General features: G+C 38.6%; 1 protein-coding gene across 1 annotated transcript in view; it reads right to left on the minus strand.

The window, feature by feature from the left end:
- LOC128484491 (solute carrier family 12 member 9-like) overlaps nucleotides 1–22,666 on the minus strand; it is a 97,837-nt gene that overhangs the window by 41,306 nt on the left and 33,865 nt on the right. The window contains exons 7-8 of the mRNA XM_053460899.1: nucleotides 16,620–16,777; nucleotides 8,739–8,821 (exon numbers count right to left, since the gene is read on the minus strand). Of these exons, the coding sequence (XP_053316874.1) occupies nucleotides 8,739–8,821; nucleotides 16,620–16,777 (241 nt within the window). The remainder of the gene's footprint in view (nucleotides 1–8,738; nucleotides 8,822–16,619; nucleotides 16,778–22,666) is intronic.

Raw genomic sequence — 22,666 nt, forward strand, 5'->3', positions numbered from 1 at the left:
GTAGAATATGAGAGTTCTTTCAAATTAAAAAACCAACAAAAACTCTTGTTGGCTAAAACTAGCTAACCGTGACTGGGATAAGTTGGATAAGTCTGTTGGAAACATGTCCACATATAAACATATAAGCTGCTTACATGAACAAATAAAGGCCAACATTAGACAAAGTGGGTTATAAACCATGATATGGTGCTTAAAATGAACTAGCAACACCTAAAACTGCAAAAAAAAAAATACTATCAAAATACATAATACAAAAAAAGTATTAAATATTATTTTGTTTTGTTTTGTCACATTCAATCCACATTAACATATATTTAATATTAATTAGTAATACATATTAATTATATTTTATATAAATGGGAGGAAGGATAGAACGCTGTATTTTATTGTTTTACATGTATAGTTCATGTAACATATGATATGGGGGGTCACATTGGCCAAGAATGCAAATTTAGTGAAAAGATAATTCCCAAATCTTGACTTAAAGCAAATGGATAGATATTTGACATAGACTGGGTTAAGTACTTAGGAACCTGTCATGTCTAACATACTATTGGATGGATTTTTTAGTTAATGTAGACAAGCTGCAAAGGCTGGAATTTAAGGACGGGGGGGGGGGTAACTGGGCTAAAATGAAAGAAAAGGTCTGGATGTTGTAGTAGAGACAGTAAAATAATCTGCAAAGGATAAAGAAGGGTGATTATGGTAAAGAAATTGTATAAAGGCTGAAGATGGAAAAAACATAAAAATGGTGAGAGATAAGTAGAAGAGAAAAGAGCTGCCAGGAATGTGGGCAAGGACAGGGCTGGAAGGGAAAAAGTAAATGAGAAATTATAAATTAAAGAATTGAGGGCAGAATGTAAATAAGGGAGGAGATGAAGCGGGGGGGTACATACTGCTGCACTTAACACTTAAACCCCCCCCACCATCCTGCTCTACAACTACTTCAACATGAATGTCTTTTATGTTCAGAACATTATAGGGAACCGGAGCACTTCAGGAGTTGTAAAACATTGACTTACATCTATTATTACACTGGAACACTGTAAGCAGCTTTTTACAAGGTAAAGATTTGCCAGAATGGTAGTTTGTCAACAGCTGTAGGTCTGGATTTAATTATCCCTAATGAATGTATCCAGTGCTACTACGGCTTTCCACATTTCTATCGAGACTGCGTCACAAAAACAAGCGATTGATTCCTGAGAAATGTGAAAATGATTTAAAGGTAAAATAAAATGTTACTAGACTGGGGCATTAAAAGGTCTATCTTATAAATGTAATTCATGTGTTTCTCAACTTGATAACAATTAGCATCAGAGAACCCAACTGTGACACGGCTAATAATAATTAATAAACCTTTTATATTAGTGCTCCATATCTCCAAAGCCAGAGTGTGCTACTTTGGGCTACATGTGGGTTTCTCTAACTTGGCATCGATGGGTTAACTCTTGGGCATGCTTGAACATTTAGCTTCAGGATCTGGAAGAGAAGCTGAGCGATGTCTATATCAGAGTTACCTAAACACTGGCTCCACAACAACCATCATTCTATTGGGATCTGAAATCGAATCCCAGACTGCTCCCCCGGCCTTGATAAACTAATTAATGTGAACAGATAGCCATGTCGCTTTGCGTTTGGAAGGATGGACTTACTTAACGTAATTCGGCACCCATGATTTATCTAAAAGGGTCATGGTTATAATAACCCATTGCTCGCAAACGGTGGTCCTCTGTCTGGGAGCTTCAAACTGGATCTTGATGATTGTTTAACTGAATAAAGAAGTGCAGAGAGCAGACACAATCCATCAAAATAAAGCCAGCTCTCTCCCCGCTCACAAGCCTATTTGTTAAAAGAAAAATCAACTATTGTGCACTGGGATTCAGGGACAAACAGGACAATTTCTGTCCCCAGGAAGGTGGTGTCTGTATGTCCTGATACACAACAATATGTTTATTAACACATGGTGAGGGGTGTGGGGCCAAATATTCTACCCCCGACACACACCAGCAAGAACCTCTTCCCCAAAAGATTCCATTAAAGATGCGGTTCCACTTAAACAAAACATTCGTTCAGCATAGAATTTTTCCTCTTAAGGATTAACAGGGTAACTGTCACGATCACAGCTTTTATCATTAGTTAATTCATTTGCTGAGACAACATATCATTTCATTCGTCAATCAGTGTAATTGTTTTGGAGATATTTAGTACAAATGTTCACATCATTCTCTATCCTCATGTTACCACTCGGCTAAATATACCCTCTTTTCATGATATATATATATATATACATATATATATATATAGACACACACACATTAGATAATTATATATATATAGTATTTAAATATGAAAACACCATTACATATGTTTAGTCTAGAACTGTTAAAATACTTTGAGAAAAGTAATAGATTTAAAAACAACAAAGAAATATTTTTTCAATTAGACATTTTTTACATGATTTAGCAATTTCTGGAACATATTTGGGTATTTAATAGTACAAGGAATGAGGTTTCTAACGCTGCATTTAATTATAATGCTATTTATTTCAGCTGAGTAGATGGAATAGCACCTTTAACCGGTAATAAGCCTTTTATTGTCATTTAAAAAGCATTCATATTGGGATAGATATCATTGCAGTCCAACAGTAAGAGGCTATTATTTCCTGGCATATTACAAAGCATTCTTTCACAGGTATGTATTGTGGCGTGATAACATATATATATATATATATATATATATATATATATATCCAACTGTCTATGCAGTCTGTCTATCTATCTATCTAGCACACAGGGTCTGCTTTAAGCTGCCAGAGAGATTTTTTTTGCACAAGAATTGGTTCAAATTTAACAAGGAAGGGTTACGAGGACTGATTGGCTTACATCCCATAGACACGGCTGTCATTCCGACATCTGATAAAACCTCATAGCTTGTGAATCCAAGCGAATACGTGGGAAAAGTATTTTCATTTCTGTAGTTTCGCTCTCTGTGGCAATACACAAACTGATGCTTGTAATATAACTTGAGATTTAGGATAATACGCTTCTAAGTGAAAGGCCCTATATCACTTTATATAATAAATGAAAAAATGATACAGAACATACATGCATCTTTTATTCATATGAATCACTTGATTGACTTTCATCTTCCGTCTACCAGCCTCAGGAGAGAAAGCAGAGGGGATCATGAGCTTTATGTACAGTAAACGTGCGGCACAGTGCTATCCATCCCAGTATAATTCTAAACAAGTTCATGTTTTGTTAATGGATGTGATAAAAGAATGCAGTACATGGGGCCTTTGATTGTTACAAATGACAAACTCCAGTTAAGAACTTTAGTGAACGAAGTCAGTATATCTTGTTTACATGGAAGAGCTCCAGTCCCCTGAGCCCATCTATTTTAAGCAATAGAAAACGTGTTGTTTCATCTTCATATTTCTTATTTATAATGATGTTTGTATTGCTAAAAATGTAATGCTATATCTTTTTGTACTTTCACAGATCTGTGTTGAGCGTTCTGGAATTCAAGGAGTTACGGGTAGGTTAATGCGAACTGTCAGTTGGTAGCAGATACTACACTGTAAACATTATATTTATCTAAATCAGAGGCTTAATGACAGCCATGTCAGTAAATTCCCCATGGATGGCGTGGAGACCAGTGCTGTCATATAGGGGCCTTGCTTATCTCTGGGTGTGACATTGGTGTGTAGGCACAGGTAAACTTAAGTCAATAACCATCAAGCGGTTAATTGGACTCGAGTTCTGTTCACATACACAACAGCAACAAATTATGGAGTAAATACCGGGAGCAAACACTAACCAGTTAAGTGCAATTAAGATCTGAACAAGAAAGGAACAAAGTAGTGTTCCATCAACAGTGGAGACAACTGTTATAATATTAGTGGGTTTCAAAAACACCCCAATAAGGGTGTTTAGGAATATGTTTTTATAGGCCAAAAACATTAAATGTGATATAAGGAGGGAAGACAGTTCAGTTTTTCTGGAGTCAGGAAACAAAACTGTTATTCAGAGGGATGACACGCAACAAACTACCAGGACGGAGGTTCAAGATGGGGAAGGTTTAGTGATTTACAATGAAAATAGTAGCTCAGTCCCTCGAATTATAAGATGTCCTTTATGAGTCAAAGACCATAAGCACAATCCCCCACCACACACACACACATCTATGCATCTTATATCTGACTTCTTCCCTATCCTTCTATCTTGCTCACTATCTTTCTAATGTCAGTTCTCTGCTGCATAGTAATTGTTTGGACACAAAGAAGATATTGCCTCTATTTGATTGAATAGTGTTGAGTCTCTCTAATGCCAAAAAATATAAACTAGGGACTTAACTAGTGGTATCACGCCATATTGTGAGGCATCACACATTAAAAGGCCTATTTTTTCCTACAGGTTCTGTACTAAAGCAGGTGTTATAAGATGCCCAAAATACTGTAAGAGTCTAAATACTTTTAAGATATACATAATAGCTTTCTCATGACCATAGAAAAATAAAAACACAAAACATGTTCATTGGTTTTACCTGTTTATGCATAAAACCAGCAAAACGAGATGCACATGTAAACTAACAGGAAACTAAGTAGCAATAAAATTAAGCCTTAAGTCTGACCGAAAAGTCCCTGTTATCACCTTTTGTTTTCTTACTGTAAATCTGTCAATCTTTTGTATGAAGATTCTCAATGTCTTTAAGTAAAGAGTTAATAACTCTAAGTACCCTTTCACCCTTAATCCCTCAATATATCATTGACCTTTCATCAGCCCCCTCCCCATATTTTGTCTTCCATTGTGTCTTGTTGCCTTACTTTCTGCTTGCTTAGAACAGTTTGCCCTTGACAGATAATCTCTTTAACGCTCCATCAAGAAAAGCCTGGCAGCTTTACATGCACACAAAATGGAAAATCAGGAATAAATAACAATGCTGGTTCACACAGTACAGGCAAGAGGCAAGTTACGGCTAAATGGCCAATTACCTCCTAGCAAGGGGATGCCATATATTTGTGAAGAGGTACAAGTGAATGAGGGTGCTACAAGTTCACACAGTGTCCCTTACTAGCATGAGTGTTCTTGGGTTTTTGGACAAAACTACAAATATAGTCCCGCTGAGTACATGCAGTTATTATATGCATGCATCACCGATGGATCGGGAAAATGTTTCTATTGGGACATTAGATGTAATGTAAGGAAGTTTTATAGGATAGATATCTTTAATATAATACAAGACCAAGGACTGGATAAAAATTTAAGGCGTTTATGGCAGGAAATATGAGGAGACTAGATGGGACTAACAGTCCTTATCTTCCATTAAATTCTATATTTCTATGTTTAAAATAAAGATGTAATTAAATGTGGTTCTATTTGCGTTACTTAATTGTAGGCAGGGTGGTGCTACCATGCAAGCAGATTAAACAGCTGCTTAGTGCCCACTCGGTTGCTAGTTCCCCCTTAGGTGATGTATGGAGGGTGGGAGAGACATACTTCTCAGAAAATCATTTTGCTACAACATACCTTTAAATACATTCCTTATAATTATAACATATCATTTTTTGCTGCTTTTTTCTGGTCACCCACTAAGTATGAGTATGAGTAACAGCTTTGGTCATAGTTTGTAGCTCACTAAAACTGTTGGTACCAGCAGATAAGGTGGATGAGACATCCTTCATGGTTTATGTTGTTGAGCTTATAGCCAGGGTATTGTGACCTCTGGTTTATGTAATCGTGTGAAATATTGTTATTTCAGTACATCTTTACTTTCTGTAATGGTGGCGGACAATATACAAAATCACTCTTCATTTTGTTCTATTTGTGTTAAAGGAACCTTATAAATGAACAGAGTTGTAAATCCACAAAACATGGGATTATATGTGTGAAGGTGCCATGTGAAGAAAACATAGTTTTATTTAATTATGTCAGCTGGGTCCATTTATAGACGGTGGTTAAGTTATTATTAAATATTCTCCATTATTTCTCAGTGCAATCGTGATTATCTCCAAGTGTCCATTAGTGTATGCAAACAAGCAATTGAATGTGCAAATTAGCTACTTATGTATGTATGCACAGGTAATTCCATGCTAACGAGCAGTGGCATGGCGTGATTCGGTATGCACTAAACAGCGAGGGGGAGAGAATAATCAGCCTATGTTTAAATCAGACTGAGACAATCAGACTTGGCAAAGGCCTTCTACACGTTGATTTGGAGATGTATTATAATGCAATTTGCAATGAAATCATGGAGGAGGAAAGGGTGGCAGCTGCAATGGGGAACAGGTGGCTATAAGGGCCCTCAGACCCTTCAGGGGTCAAAACCCTGCTGGATAACGTGCCAGATGTCATGTATGTACATGCTGCAGTCATGAGAACATCATTCTTCTCTACTGAATCTCACATTCCTTGTCATAGTATTGTCCTGTTGCGGTGTTTTGGTCTGGTGTAGAGGAGTGCATTGGGAGGCGGGTCCCGCGGGTCCCACAGGTCCCGCCAAAAAACTTGCGGGCACAGGCGGTCAGGCACTGTACCTGCGGGTCCCGGTAATCCCGTGCAGTCCCGTAAGGATGCCTTCTCACTGCTCCATTACAGTGTCTCCTATCTTGCTCCGCCCATGAACAAGACCGAGCCACGTGATGTGAGTCACTTCCCGTGACTCCGCCTTGTTCCTGGGCGGAGCAAGAGGGGAGACGCTGTGAGGGAACAACCCGAGGGCAGCCTTGCGGGACTGCGCGGGAAATCAGGCAAGGAGGCGGGCGGGATTGGCCACAAATGTGGCGGGAGCGGGCAGGATTGGCCACAAATGTGGCGGGAGCGAAACACCCACATTGCGGGAGTGGACGGGAGCGGGATTCAAAACAGCGGGAGCGGGATTAAAAAAGCAGTCCTGCGCAGGGCTCTAGTCTGGTGCACCTCTCATAAGCTCTCCAACATGTGCCTGGCACGGATGTGGCATTAACATTGTCTGTTTAAACCAACGCTACTGTCACAACTACTGCACAGTTGACGCTACCATCATGCCAACACAACACCATGGCTGGGTGGTAAAGTGACGTGATTTAAGCAATGAGTCTCAACCACTCCACAAATAGGTGAATATTATTAAATGTGAATATTGCACCTCACAATATTTTCACTTTATCTAAATGTTTCTCTTCTTTTAGTGCATTTGACAATGCTTTACCATGTCTGATATCTTTTCACATTCTTCTTGTACTAGAATTTTCATAACATATATTTACAAATCTTGTTGCCAGATACACTCCAGTATAGCAATCTACACCCTCCCAATCACTCTACCATATTACGGTACATGTATTTGTGTTTTCTTTATCTTTCTAAATCCCCCATCTCCTCCTTGCCCATAAATGTCCTCCGCGGGCAGTGTGACCACTGAATTGTCAGGACACCCTGTCTGCCTCAGTGTCGCTGATCTCGTTAATCGTTGCCTGTCTCGCGGTACATGATAAGCAGAGCCTGTGACGGAGCTCTCCTGTGCTCACACTGACCCACAGCCAGTAATGGGAGGGAGAGAGACGGGTTATGTGGCTGTAATTATTATTTAACAGGTTCATTTATCAATAAAATTTCTTTTAATTATGCATTTCCATTGATTTCAGATACAAAACAGGGAGAGAGCATCATATCATTGGGTTTGGTACATTGAAAACATTTTTTTAGAATCTTATTTACTGAGGGAGTAGGAGCTGAGAATAACATTTTTCTGCTACATAAGTACACAGTACTACATGATCCGGGCTTAAGGTGAGACACAAATATTATTTTATATGGTCCCTGGGCTTATAAACATCACCGCATGTATTATATGACATAATTTTCTTACTTGAATGTGGCATGCTAGTAGGACGGATCTGGCCGAGCTTATTCTCATTTCTTAAATACATATTAAAATGGGGCACTTTACTTAACATCTAATCTTTTTATACAATAAAGAATATTATGTATTTTTAATAACATAACATATTTAAACTAACATTTCAATACTATAAAACCATATTTGGTGCTGTACACCAGAAACAAGAAGGTGTAGTTTAAACATGGACCACTCTACTTTGACCACGTCCACACATCAGGTTAGTCAGGACTACTCAAGTCTGGAAAATGTGTTAAACAAGTATGACCAGAACAATTCCCTTTAAAAATGTAGCACTTTTATATATTTACGTGAGAGACAGCCATGTTGTTTTTTTTATATGCCAGGGCAAGTCAACACGATTTATAGTTTTTCATAAATTCTCCATAGTCTATCAGTGGCTTCTGTTTTTGTTCTAAGAGTGACCTCCAAACTGCTATCGTTTCATCAACGGCCAGGAACCATTAAATACACTGCTGCTGTGTTCTGTGGTTTCAGGGAAAAAACCTGAAATGTACTTTCAGTAAAATATTTAAGGCTCACTGCCTTCTCCTATAGAATAGAGTTGTGTTATGTCCAATTCCCTTCCCTTTTCACTGGCTACACTGTCAATGGCTTCAATAGTGCCTGTAATGCACACACATACAATAAACAAGCAATGACTCCACTCTGAGTGCAATTATGTCATTTAGATATTATTATATGTAATTTTAAGAGAAAAGCAGCCATTATATGGCAAAAAGACATATGACCAGAATAAATGATAAACAGTATGATTATGTCAATGGGACAAGTGATGTATGTTGATTGCTGACATGTTTCAGTAAATATTTTGCTGCAAATAATCAGAATGCATTTACCTGAACCAGGAACCAGGATATAATGACAGACACCCAGGGGTTTCCTCCTCGAGATGTCTTCTTGGCTGGAGATAGAAGTATTCCTGATAGAGACAAAAAAAGGGCTTATAAGCAGGGTCTATGTATTTCTGTACATTTAGGTTTATTATGTGCAAATGTAAGTGTATGATACAAAGAAACATTAAAAAGCAGTAGGTGTGAGTAAATCCAGTAACAGAAAAGAATGCTAGCTCTGTGGGTCCTGTTTGTAAATAGTTTGTGTACCTTGAGATGTCTGCTTTGTGTATTGTGGCTCCATCACCCCAATCCCTCCGGCTAAATCTCACCTCAACACAAATAGTATAACACCTGCGTACCCTGGGCGACAGTTACTGTGCATCACATCAGATCTTATAAGGTCCATATAGATAAGTGTGTGTGCCACACAGCAAAATGAGAAGAAAAATTTTACTTTTGTTCATTAGAAGAGGCCACATTTGCTTGCCCACAGTCAAAAAATTCTTGTTTTATTATTACTTTCTATACCAAGCGCCAACAAATTACACAGCGCTGTCTAATTAATTGGGGCAGTTAATGCATACAGAACAAATATACATTAATACATACAGACATATCAGGAGTGGAAAACCCTAGCCTTGTGGTACTTTTATACAAAGTTCCAGGAATGGTGTATAAAAGTAACTTTTTCTTCTCTATTATTCATATTATTCACTTTTGAACATAGAACTTTAAATCAGAATATCAAAACGCTAACTACTGTTTCTGTCTAAACGACCGTGAAAGACAGAAACTTTGACAAAGGCGAAATTTGCAGAACAAAGCATTTCTCTTTTACACTGGTATAAGTCAATATTGGCTTTGATTAGCACATACTGAGCTGTTAATGTCTGAGCAGAGTAACAAGAACACAGAATAATAGGACCAAGGAGCTATTAAAAGCAGAAATTGCTAGTTATGCCCGGCTATGGAATAGAGCAAAACAGCAATCTTCCTAATTGTAATGATGCACTGTATGTTTGATGTGTAATTTACAAGGTCTTGTGGTGATAAATCTGCATTTGGTTAAATGCAGAGAGGGAAAAAGCCGCACGCACGCACCGCACTGCATTAATTTCCCATCCCTGGCTCTTCCTGATATGAGCACAATGAGATGTTATGGAAATGGTTAAAGGAATGAGAACGAGGGAAGCATTTGTGCATTAAGTGCATAAAGTGGCCAATATTTTATACACTTATACACTAGCGGGGACAGAAACAGCAGTTTTAAAAGCTTCCTTATTTCCTTTAGTATTGTTGTGTGCCGTTAAGGGGTGTGTTGATCTAACACCCGCTTTAACAATTTAAATAATACAATGCTGAGTAAGAACACTGCTGTAAAATGCCTAGGGATACCTTAATATTCTTTCTGGACTGCACCTCCCATCATCCTAAGCGTGGCACAGTTAACAGGACCTGTAGTCAAAGTGCTGGAATCCCACTACTTTGCCTTGGGATGAAAAGCTACAACTAACCCTGATTATTATATGGGGTCAGGTTCAAAAAGTAAAGTTCAAGGAAGGCCCCCTACTCTGTCTGTCTATAGAATAACAAGCGGATAAAGGAATACATGTATAACATATGGTAGAATGGCTTGCTGCAATCATTTTATATACCCCCCCCCAAAATGAGTTTCTTTTTTTACCATTACTTTGTCATGGTTTAGAGTTACAAAGCTGGATATATATGTGCAAGCTCCAATGTAGGCTACATGAAATAAGATATGTATTTTAGCAAAATTATATTAAAATCAGTTTACAGGGTAATGCGTTGGTTTGTTTAATTAGTGGTCTAGGGAAATATGCTTTTAGGAGTGGCAAATAATAACAGATTTTTTCTGAATTTTCTCCTGAAACATCTAGAGTTAGTGGTAGGCACGGAACACACTTGCAGCAGTGTCTGGGACTAATGGGAGTTGAAGCTAGTTTAGCTGTTTCAGGTATACTAAACTTGCATGAGACGGGACCTTATTTTCTCTCCCTATAAATTACTGTAGGTCTCGTTCTGCAGCCATTCATAGACCTGATTCAATGTTCTGCTCGTCTGGTTTTTATATCCATGCTTTTTAACCTAAATGATAGTATAATGTGCAAAACCATTGTATTATACTTTTCAAGACATATTTCCTCAGAAATAAAGAAACAAAATCAGCGGAGTTAATGATCCGCTCAAACAGGAATCCTCCAGCCCTGTTTGTAGGAATTTTCAATCGGCACGTCTGTCTTCCATCTGATGCTCTTCTCCAAGGACTCTGATGGGTTCTTGCTTAATACATATGTATTTGAAGCACTTATTTCACTGGAACGTACATTAATATGTAGAATCCTCATCATGTAAAATAGGATCCCGGTTGTGCTGATGAAATGAACATCAGTTTTTTTTTCCTTCTTAAAAAAAAAAAATATACGAGACCCCGGAGTGATGTTTGCGTTAGAGATTTGTTTCTGGTTGTTAAAAAGACTTACTACAAGCTGTTGAGAAAGCAGCAAAGAGTATTGGATCTTTTGTATATTAAATTATTGGTGGATTTTAAGAAAAGCTCATTTCAATACTAAGGCTTACAATGACCCATCTTTGATGGATAGAAATTTATCAAAAGGGGTTTGTAATTTTGGCCTTTCCCCCCATTTTAGATTAATCATATCTTAACCTTAACCAAACAAGGCTAACATTTGGATACAATGAAGAAGGTGTTGATATAGCTATTGGAAGCATTAACTGTTTTCACAATGGTGTAAAAAGAACTATAGAGTCTTAGAAAGAGCCTTATTGTTACAATTTACTCCTCCATTCTTTCTCAATATCGCTTACTGCTGAGGAGAAGAGAGACAGAAGACGGACACCAGAGTGCAGAGTTGGCTTCCATGAGCCGGCAAAGAAAAGCATTGATATTCCTATCGCTCCAGTGATAGCTGGGAAGCCCTGCCAAAAAATAGAGAGGATTTGACAAGGATGTCCAGCACAGAGAGAGAGCTGCACTTGGTACAGATAAGGGGAAAACTTTAATTGGAAAGTGTCATGAAAGAAAAGACCTGAAGAGTAAACTGTAAACCTAACCCAACCTGCATTTTATTTATACAGCAACATGGTCCCTTTAGAGTCCGTATTGCCGCAGGGAGGGTTGTTACATATCCCTTGTAATGGGATGTTTGTTACATACTACCTCACAGATTGGATATTTACACCAACAGTCAATGGTCTATCAGTTATCAAAACATTCATATCATACTGAATATCCACCAATTGTTCTGGTTTGGGCTCTCCCAGAAACTCTATACACTAGCTGCAGATAAAGGGATGTCATAATGATTTTCATATTAAAGTCTCCTAGTGGCATAGCATATTATAGTACTGTATTATAAGATTTTACCAGAAATGCTTTTACAATACAAAAATCTCCTATAAACTGCAAAAAAAGTTATTTCTTTTATTGGGCCAACATAGAAACAATGTAAAGCTACATAAACTTTGTGTTGGCTTATCATAGCAACAGCCCTCCATAGAACAATACAAATGACGAGTCCTACTCAGATTTAACGGCAGTGCTCCGAAACCAGTGGTATTTCTCAGCCCAAAGGGCACAACATATTTGCGGCTCCAGGATCCTTCCCACAGATGGTGTAGTGAGGGAGCGGACTGCATGTGGACACTTCACACATCATAGCAGAAACACGACTAGTATTCTCACAAAGGCAAAAATATCCCAACTCCCACATGGGTTCCCCACATAAACCCAGATATACTAATGCCTGGGAATAATTTAGTTTACATTCACACAGTGTGATGTTACTCTGCAACAGAGTAATGCTTAAATAATACCGATTGTGTCTTAAATCTTTATGGTTTTAAACATAACCTAAAACAGAACAGCATGGTTTTGTTGTGATTTGCCCACAATGAAAAGTTTATGGAACTGAAACATGTTTAAAGCAGAATGTTTTATCAAAATGTCTCCCCCAGATCCAAGACAACAAAGTCAGTATATAAAGAGCTTGCCATTCCATGCCCGACACAGTAATACTCCATCATGCTAAACTTTGCAGGTGCTGAAGAGGTCGGCAGATAAAGGGGAGATATAATGCCAGGTCACAGGGTAAGGCAAGCTCTTAATTTACTGGGCAATGCCCAACCGCCCCTCTAGAGAAAAGATTTTATCCTCCTGATGAATATCCAGTATAAGAGGGAAACGAGCAATCGAGAGCCCTGGAGTGGGACACGTAAACCTTAATCAGACGGACTGACTAAAAAACACTAACGTCACTGATTATACTGACGGCTCTAATGGTCACTGGATTAAATTTTTCAATGAACTATCAATGTAGGTTAACACCAGAGTTAAAAATGTGAGACGAATAGTTCTCTGGATGTAATCTGGATGTGACAGATGAAATGCAAAACTTCGTTTCAAAGGGAAGTATATTGGGGATTTGTGTTTTGTTATAGTCCCCAGTTTGTTGTTTAAAGAAAATGTATTATTAAGAGACAGTTATGCAGAATCACTTGTGTTAAGATATAACCAGAAAACAAATTCTGCTTTGATAAAATGGTAAGATGCAGGTGTGAGCCATCTAAAAGTTGTATAAAGAGGTTCTCCACTAGGTACAATTAAACAAAGAGTAGAGCATGCAAGGTCGGGTTGCCGAAAGCTTTTACTGTGTCAATGCCACAAAAAAGGCTACAATACAAAAAAAGGTTACAATATGCCTGACGACACCTTGACACGACTCACAGCTTCTGGCACACTGTCATTTGGAGTGATGAGACCAAAATAGAGCTTCATGGTCACAACCATACGCGCTATGTTTGGAGAGTCAACAAGGCCTACAGAGAAAAAAATACCATTCCCACTGTAAAGCATGGTGGTGGCTCACTGATGTTTTGGGAGTATGTGAGCTCTAAAGGCATTGGGAATCTTGTGACAATTGAGGGCAAGATGAATGCGGTATGTTATCAGAAAATACTGGCAGACAATTTGCATTCTTCCGCACGAAAGCTACACATGGGACGCTCTTGGACTTTCCAGCATGACAATGTCCCTAAGCACAAGGGCCAGTTGACCCTCCAGTGGTTACAGCAGAAAAAGTTGAAGGTTTTGGAGTGGTCATCACAGTCTCCTGACCTTAATGTCATCGAGACACTTTGGGGAGATCTCAAACGACTTTGCATGACCGGGAGGCATTTTGCCATGATGAATAGGCAGCTACACCACCTGCAACAATTTGGGGCCTCATAGACAACCATTACAAAAGACTGCATACAGGGGGAAATACACTGTATTAAGAACTAAGGGTATGCAAACTTTTGAACAGGGGTCATTTCATTTGTTTCTTTGTTGCCATGTTTTGTTTTATGATTGTGCCATTCTGTTATATCCCACAGTTGAATATGAATTCCATAAGAAACAAAAGAAACTCATCTTTTCTTTAAAAATGGTGCATATATATAACCAATCCTCCAAGTGTATGCAAACTTTTGAGCACAACTATAGCTATAAATGTTTATCAATCAGACCCATTGTGCTTTTAAAACACTGTAACACTTCCAAATAAGAGTATTCTAGTTTCCACCTGCGTGCGACATTTACAATGAAGAAGTGAACTATAAGCTATTATATACATTTGTACAGAGAAAACTTATTGATGTGAGGCCATTCATTGTGTGTTCTATTGTGATTGCAGTAGCCTCTCTTTGTATAGCATTTATTTCTCTGACCACGTGTCTCAGTTGAAGGGATTATCTTTCCATCACTTGCTCTACTTTGTTACATTGTTTATTTATACATTTGCCTATGTCCTTTCTGCCAAACAAAACAGAAGACATGAACTTCATGGAGTTTCAGTGAATAAGAAAGCCAAAGATAACTGCCATGCCACACGAGGACAAAGACAATTACTATGGATGTGTTGCAGGTGCTCTAAGAAGCAGGTCTGAGACAATACAATGCTATTACAAAAACCAACTATGTCCGACGCAACACCAAAAGAGAGTTCCACAAGTGAAATGTAACAGCAGTGAGTGTGAGAGCTAAAGAGGATCATGGCCATATATTTCTGTGGACCACTTACTTTTTATAGAGACGGATTATAGTGTACTGAGTGGCATTGGAAACACATAGGCGACCTTATTTCTAGCATTTATCAGGGATGACTGACAACTATGACATCACAAAACAAACCAGAAACAGAAAAGCAAGATGACTCTCTCCACTAGCATTTTATTGCTAGACATTATAAGACTAAACATACCTTAACTGTATCTTGGAAAGATAACTCCTTTTTAATGTACAAAATGCCAAAATGTACAGAATTCACATAATAATAAAGTGGAACACAACCAGAATTCGCCCTGCTTAAAGAGTGCAATCAAAGTTATTGTTGCCTAGTTATTTTAGTATTTAATAAAAAAAAGCAGAGGCACAAAACATTTTAAAGGGAGTCACTTAAGCAGATTTGCAACTGGGGTGAGATTTGCAGACGTTACTATTCACATAATCCACTGTACGTCTTTCTTTTGTCCAGATCTACTCTATTAAGACCCAAAATATGGTGGTTTCGTAGTATTACATAGTGTCAACCAAAGTGCACAAAACAGCTTCGATACATAATGCATAACACATAAAAAAAGAATAGGTTTTTGCCCATATATTCACTTGTAGGATTTAGTTTGGTTGCTCCTCTAAATTTGAAATACATTTCCATCCATGTTAAATAAGTTTAGACATTGTGATCTCTTAATTCGGGCTTTGTGAGGATAAAATATACATGTATACGGAAAGAAAGGAGCTCTTGGAGGTAATCTTCATGAGAGTACTCTAATCAGAACAAGAGGTTTCAAGATGCCGAGACGCAGAGCTGTGTTATTATCAACTGGCGCTCTGGCTGGGGTGGGGGCTCATTTTCTCCTGAGTAATGAGAACTTTTCTGGGCAGAGCGAGCCCCCCTCGGAGAGGCTGTCAGGCTTAGGAGAGTCAAACTTTTATGGAAGATCTCCGTCGCAGTTTCCATGCAGCAGTGCTATACATTCTATAATGCATATGTATTGTACGGCCTACGTGCCAGTCGCTGGGGTAATACGTACAATCTAAATCAAAACATTGTCATCATTTTATTTTATGTACAATAGCTAGAAGCGTCTCATACCCGCTGAACTGTAACATATGATCAGCTATTATGCGTTTCATGGTATTACTAAGCAGGGTTGAGCAGTGAGTGGCATTTATCCACCTAGATATTATTAATGTATAGCTATTTTTGTGATTATTATGGAGTCGTTTCCCTGCTAGTGCCAAACCGGGTACTTATTACAATAGTGGAGTTAATCAGATGGTTTATTTGTCCCGTTAAAAATAATGTGACTTTTGAATCTTTGCGACGTGATACAGACAAAGTTAAAAAGCATTATGTTTACAATACTTTGGGGGGGGGGAATCAAGCCTGTTTTGTTTTAATAATGGTTTAGTTGCAGTAAAATGACATTTAATATCCCTTCATACATACTTCTAGCACCCTAACCTGCATGCCCCCGAATCCCTCCTTCCTCTTTGCCTGTTCATTATACATTCATTAACCCCTTAATGACAAAGCCCGTACATGTACGGGCTCAAAATGCATTGTTTTCAATGGGTTTAGGGACCGCCCATTGTCCTTAAGGGGTTAAGAAATAACAGCTTTTGCATTTTTAAGAGAATGAAAGGAGCTCAGATAGTTATTTTGTATTGATGAGAAATTGTTAATTAATGAAAACGACCAATACAAATGAAACTAGGACCGACATCTAGATTATTATTTAAATGTCCCTCTGAAACAAAGACGTTGCTGATTTCTGTGGCTCACAAACAGCACTTACCAAAGAGATCATCCTTTGCCAAAGCGTACAAGATGCGGGAGGCTCCGATCAGGTTGCTCATGGAGGCTGACAGGGTAGAGCAGTAAATCCCTATGGTGACAAAGGGGTGCCAGATATTGATGTCCCGCAAAAAACCATAGTTGTATAGTAAGAGATTCCTGTGGAACGGGAAAGAGAGCAAATTGTATTTGAAAATTGTGGATCTCAACGATTTGATAAGCAGTTTACCGAGAGTACATTTTTATTGATGTCATTACAAGAATGGGTTTGTTGCAAATATTTTCTGTATAGCCCAGAATATGAACCTGATTCAAATCGCAACGGAAAGCTACATTTAAAAATAAGTTGTATGGCTAGCCTGTTCACACTATGATCTGCTGAGGTTGCTGTAGAGGGATTCAGAAGAGTAGGGCTACTAGATAAAAGAGAAGGGCTAGGGCACATAAGTATTAGAATACATTTAAAAAGTTGCTAAACTTAACTTATTAAGATACCATTTATTCAATGACAGCCATACTGCAATGCAGCAGTGCTAACTTTAGTGAATGACTTCCCTAGCTGGGTTTAAAAGAGCGATAGCTGGATTACAGACAGCTGGTGGAACTACAAATTCTCTGCCAGAGGTATGCTGTGGAAGCCATCACAAGAAATGTAAATTGAAGTTTCATGTCATACCAACAGCCCTCCATAGAACCATACAGACAAATGAGCTGGCAATGACGACTCCTACTCAAATTTAACGTCAGTGCCCCGAAAACCGTGGTATATCTCAGCCCAAAGGGCACAGCAGATTTGTGGCTCCAGGATCCTTCTCACAGATGGTATAGCGAGGGAGCGGACTGCATGTAGACACTTCACACGTCATAGCAGAAACAAAGGCACAAATATCCCAACTCCCACATGGGTTCCCCACATAGACCCAGATATACTAATGCCTGGGAATAGTTTAGTCAAATAATCTTTAATTACATAAAACTGGGTTTGACTGCTTAAAGTTCTTGCTTCGTTTTAATTATACAACCAGTAGCAGCAGGAAAGTGACGTTAACTCTTACCCTGTCATTGATCTCCATTTTGAAGTTTTTTGGAGTGTCAAATGAGGGGCATAAGGCATTTCTGGAGGAAGAGTGCTCTGTGAAATGCCTTTTAACCCCCTTAATGCCACTCTGCCTCCAGAAATGCCTTTTTAACCCTCTATACGCCACTCTGCCTCCTGAATGCCTTAAACCTCCCTATATGCCACTCTTCCCCATAATATGCCTTTTAACCCTCTAAATGCATGAGTGGCATATAGGGGTATAAGGCATTTCTGGAGGCAGAGTGGCACATAGGGGGTCAAAAGGCATATCATGGGGCACAGTTGCATATAGGGTTACAAGGCATATCATGGGGCACAGTGGCATTTAGAGGGTTAAAAGGCATATCATGGGGCACAGTGGCATATAGGGGGAATAAGGCATTTCTGGGGCAGATGTGCATAACTGGGGGGCAGTTTGAAAAATAGAAGGAAATAAAACCAAAATATTTTTCTCAATCATAGCTTTTATTAAAAAAAAATAGTTTAGATGAATTAACATTTACTGGTAAAACTTTTTTCCTATAGGGTCGTCTTATATTCAGGCTTATTCTTTTTTTCCTAAATTAATATTCAAATTTGGGGGGTCGTCTTATAATCGGGGTCATCTTATAATCGAGCAAATATGGTATGTATTCACCCCCTTTACTATGAAGCCCTAAATACGATCTGGTGCAACCAATTACCCTCTGAAGTCACATAATTAGTTAGATAAAGTCCACCTGTGCAATCTAAGTGTCACATGATCTCAGTATATATAGACCTGTTTTGAAAGGCCCCAGAGTCTGCAACACCACTGAGCAAAGGGTAAGCGACACCATGAAGACCAAGGAACTCTACAAACAGGTCAGGGACGAAGTTGTGGAGATGTACAGATCAGGGTTGGGTTCTAAAAAAATATCCCAAATTTTGAACATCCCACGGAGCACATTAAATACATTATTAAGAAATGGAAAGAATACAGCACCACAACAAACCTGCCAAGAGGGGTCCGCTCACCAAAACTCATGGACCAGGCAAGGAGGACATTAATCAGAGAGGTGACAAAGATGCCAAAGATAACTTTGAAGGAGCTGCAAAGCTCCACTGCAGAGATTGGAGCAGGGGTTCTCAAACTGCGGCCCTCCAGCTGCTGCAGGACTACATCTCCCATAATGCTCCTTCAGCTAAGGGGCTGGCTGAGGAGTATGGGAGATGTAGTCCTGCAGCAGCTGGAGGGCCGCAGTTTGAGAACCCCTGGATTGGAGTATCTCTCCATAGGACCACTTTAAGCCATACACTCCGCAGAGTTCGGCTTGACGGAAGAGCGGCCAGCAAAAAAATGTTGTTTAAAGAAAAAAGGCATGTGGGAGACTCAACAAACATATGGAAGAAAGTAAACTGGTCAGATGAAACTAAAATTGACTGGGAGATTCACCTTCTAGCAGGGCAATGGTCCTAACTATAGTGCTAAAGCAACACTCAAGTGGTTTAAGGGGAAACATTTAAAGGTCTTGGAATGGCCTAGTTAAAGCCCAGACTTCAATCGAGAATCTATGGTATGACTTAAGATTGCAGTACACCAACTTGAAGGAGTGGGAGCGGTTTTGCCTTGAATAACGGCCAGTGGCTAGATGTGCCAAGCTTATAGAGACGTACCCCAAGAGACTTGCAGCAGTAATTGCTGCAAGAGGCGTCTCTACTAAGTATTGGTTTGGGGAGAGGGGAATAGTTCTGTTTTTTTGTGTTATTTCTTGTTTGTTTCGCAATAAAAAAATATTTTGCATTGTCAAAGCGTTAGGCATGTTGTGTAAATCAAATGATACAAACCCCCAACAAATCCATTTTAATTCCAGTGAATACTTTTTTCAAGGAACTGTATCCTCTGGAGCTCCCTGTATCATCCCACACCATCCATTGATAAGAAAAGGAATTAGAGCCTCCTTAATTATGTTGTGATTCTAATCTTTTGATTATCAAAGCATATGTACAACAAGTTCCTTATAATTAAAACTTTAAAATGCTATTGATCACATTATTCTCATATCGAATGGTCCTTATTCTGTTGACTCCTTTTTACAGGATGTTATCTAGCTAATAAAAAGACATAAAGCAGAGTGCATATAACTTTAAACTACTTTATTACAAACTGAGTATGTGATACAACTAAATAAAATAGAACCTCTTTAAAATTAACGATGTGTCCCTTTCCACTGCTTAAAGTTTCTTATTCTACTATGTAAACATCAAAAGCAATATCTAAAAGCATGTTTGAAACATTCTCAGTCAGGTAAAAGGGATGTAAAAAAATAAAAACTCATGAATAATATGTTTTACTAGTTAAAGACACCTGAAGATTTGATGCATGTTATACATGTGTAAATAAATAAAGATGAATAAAAGATAAATGAAGTTTTATACAACTTTTGGTCTAAATTAAGTCTGCACATTGCATTATCTTATAATCAAGATTTTACTGCAGGTACATAATATTGACATATTCTTTTTATTTGCATGTGCTAAAAAAATATTTCATAAAATATGCATTTTATTATTGTTTTGTTTAGCATGTCATATGATTATATTTGTTTTTTTTCAGTGCTTCGCTGTGAAGGGAAAAATAGGTGGTTGGTGCCAACGTGCCCAAGTGAGGGCCACAATGGAATCCGAACCTTCAAAGGCCTGCGCTAGGGCTAGGTGTTCTTGGTATCTCTCCAGACAGAAGGCCCACTGAAGTCTTCAAAAGGGTACCCGACCTCCCCCATTGAAATCTGAACATCAGGCTGAATCGAATTGTGTTAAAAACAAAACAAAAAAATGCCATTAAGGCCTCAGCCATAAGCGTGGCATCATACAAATTATCTGCATTGTTGGTCAGCCTAAAAGTGACATAAAAAAATATATTGCTGGAAAATCAATGAGAATGCTTTCAGCGCATGTGCACTGGGGTCTCGACAGACCCCCACCCTCAGTATCCCCCGAGCCAGTGCTGGAGCTGGCTGTACTTAAGTATTTCACGTGCATGAAGATGTGCTATTGGAAAGCATATAGTTAGGGATGGGGAAAGGGGCACAATCATGTAGGGTATTCTGCCAATGCAATTCAATTAAATAATAGTCAAGCTATCTATATGCTATCATCTGCATTAAAGAGCTTGTTAACTGTCAATGTGCATTAAAAAAAGATCATTAATTCCTGCTATGTTGATTTTGCATCTAAGCATTAAATAAGCTATTCCCTCTAATACACCTTCAGGCATTACTTATACTGTGGGGAGGTCAGAGATTCCGTTTCCTCTATTAGGAGTAATCTGACCCAAGGCAAAACAAGCTTTCATTTCATTCTGCGAATAAAATATCATAGAAGAAAAAAAATGCCAATAAATAAATAAATAAAAACACTAGGATTAATCTACCATTAAATTTGATCCAAGGTCTAGCAGGTAAAAGGTTAAAATGAAGAAAATGTGAACCTTTTACTCGTAACAAAAATACCAATATGAATGACATACACAGGGGTCCCTGCATGCTGGTGAATTATTGCTGTGCATTAAGATATTAGGACATGACAGCTATAATTGTAGCCCATTTCAGTCCCTTTCTTGCTAATCAAAAGAGCAGAAATAAATGTTATTTATGAGTGCACTTTCCCGCAATGGAAATCAGTGGGGGTGCAAAGCTGCCCCCATTGCCCCCTCCACTCCGCTCCTGCGAGTCATATGACAGAGATGAGAATCATATCGTCACCCCCCCCTCAGGAGTCAGGAATAATAGTGCAGACCACTTTAATGACAAACACAGTAACCAACGTTGGAACAGCTCTAAATAATACAGGCCTACGGGACCTGCACAAAGCCTTGGAGCTAAATTGACCTCGAAGGCAGACAATTATCCACTCGCTCAAGGCCCATGCGCGACACCTGCTAGCGAATGGTAGTAACAGGTCCAAGAATGATCATCCCTTCTGAGGGGTGGAGGGATTAGATACAGCTTTTACCGTAAGAGATAAAATTGATGACAAGCCATTTGTGAATTTCAGATTGTTTTTGGTGTGAAAAATACCTTTTTTTTAATGAAATGTGCACATTATATATCATTAATTCAATTTCTAAGCACAATAATGATGATGATAAAGATCGACTGACGCAAGGTGGGATTCTTCACATGCTCTCACACAGTTGATTTAATAAATGCTTATTTACTTTCTTTTAAATTTACTATTCACGTAATATTAATTCAGTAATACATTGTACTCATTATATTTCTTTTATGATGATGGACATAGCTGGTGCTTGGATTTTATGAAAACCTACAGCTGCCCCTGCAGGAGTGTTTACTCACGAAAACTGCTTTATATACAGTGCTGCAAGTATCTTCCAGATTTCTTCTATTTTTGCTTATTTGTCACATTTAACTGGTTTTGATCATCCAACTAATTTTAATATAAGACAAAGAGAAAGTGAGTAAACACAAAAATGCAGCTTTTATTGAAGACAAAGAGTTCATTAAAACCTGTATCACTCATGTGAAAAAGTAATTGCCTCCCTGAATCTAATAACTGCTCGTGCCACCCTTGGGGGCAATGACTGCAATCAAATGAGTGTTTACCATCACTGTGAAGGAACTTTGGTCACTCTTCTTGGCAGAATAGTTTTAATTCAGCCATGTTGGAGGATTTCTGAGCATGAACTGTCTTTTCAAAGTCATGCCACAGCATCTCAATCAGATTTAAGTCAGGAATTTAACTAGGCCACTCCAAAACCTTCATTTTGTTTCTTTTGAGTCATTCAGAGGTGGACTTGCTTGTGTACTTCGGATCATCGTCCTGCCCAACCCAGCTACTTATGAGCTTTAGGCCAAGAAGCGATAGCCAAGCATTCTCCTTCTCTATGTCTGACGGTTGCTTTGATTTTCATGTTGAGGAATGCGGTGATGTAACGAGAACAAGGTCTTCCAGCCATACCAGGGAAGGATCAACCCTGTCCCAAGTTTTCT

This window comes from Spea bombifrons, chromosome 3 (assembly GCF_027358695.1).
Source record: "Spea bombifrons isolate aSpeBom1 chromosome 3, aSpeBom1.2.pri, whole genome shotgun sequence".
Lineage (NCBI taxonomy): Eukaryota > Metazoa > Chordata > Amphibia > Anura > Pelobatidae > Spea > Spea bombifrons.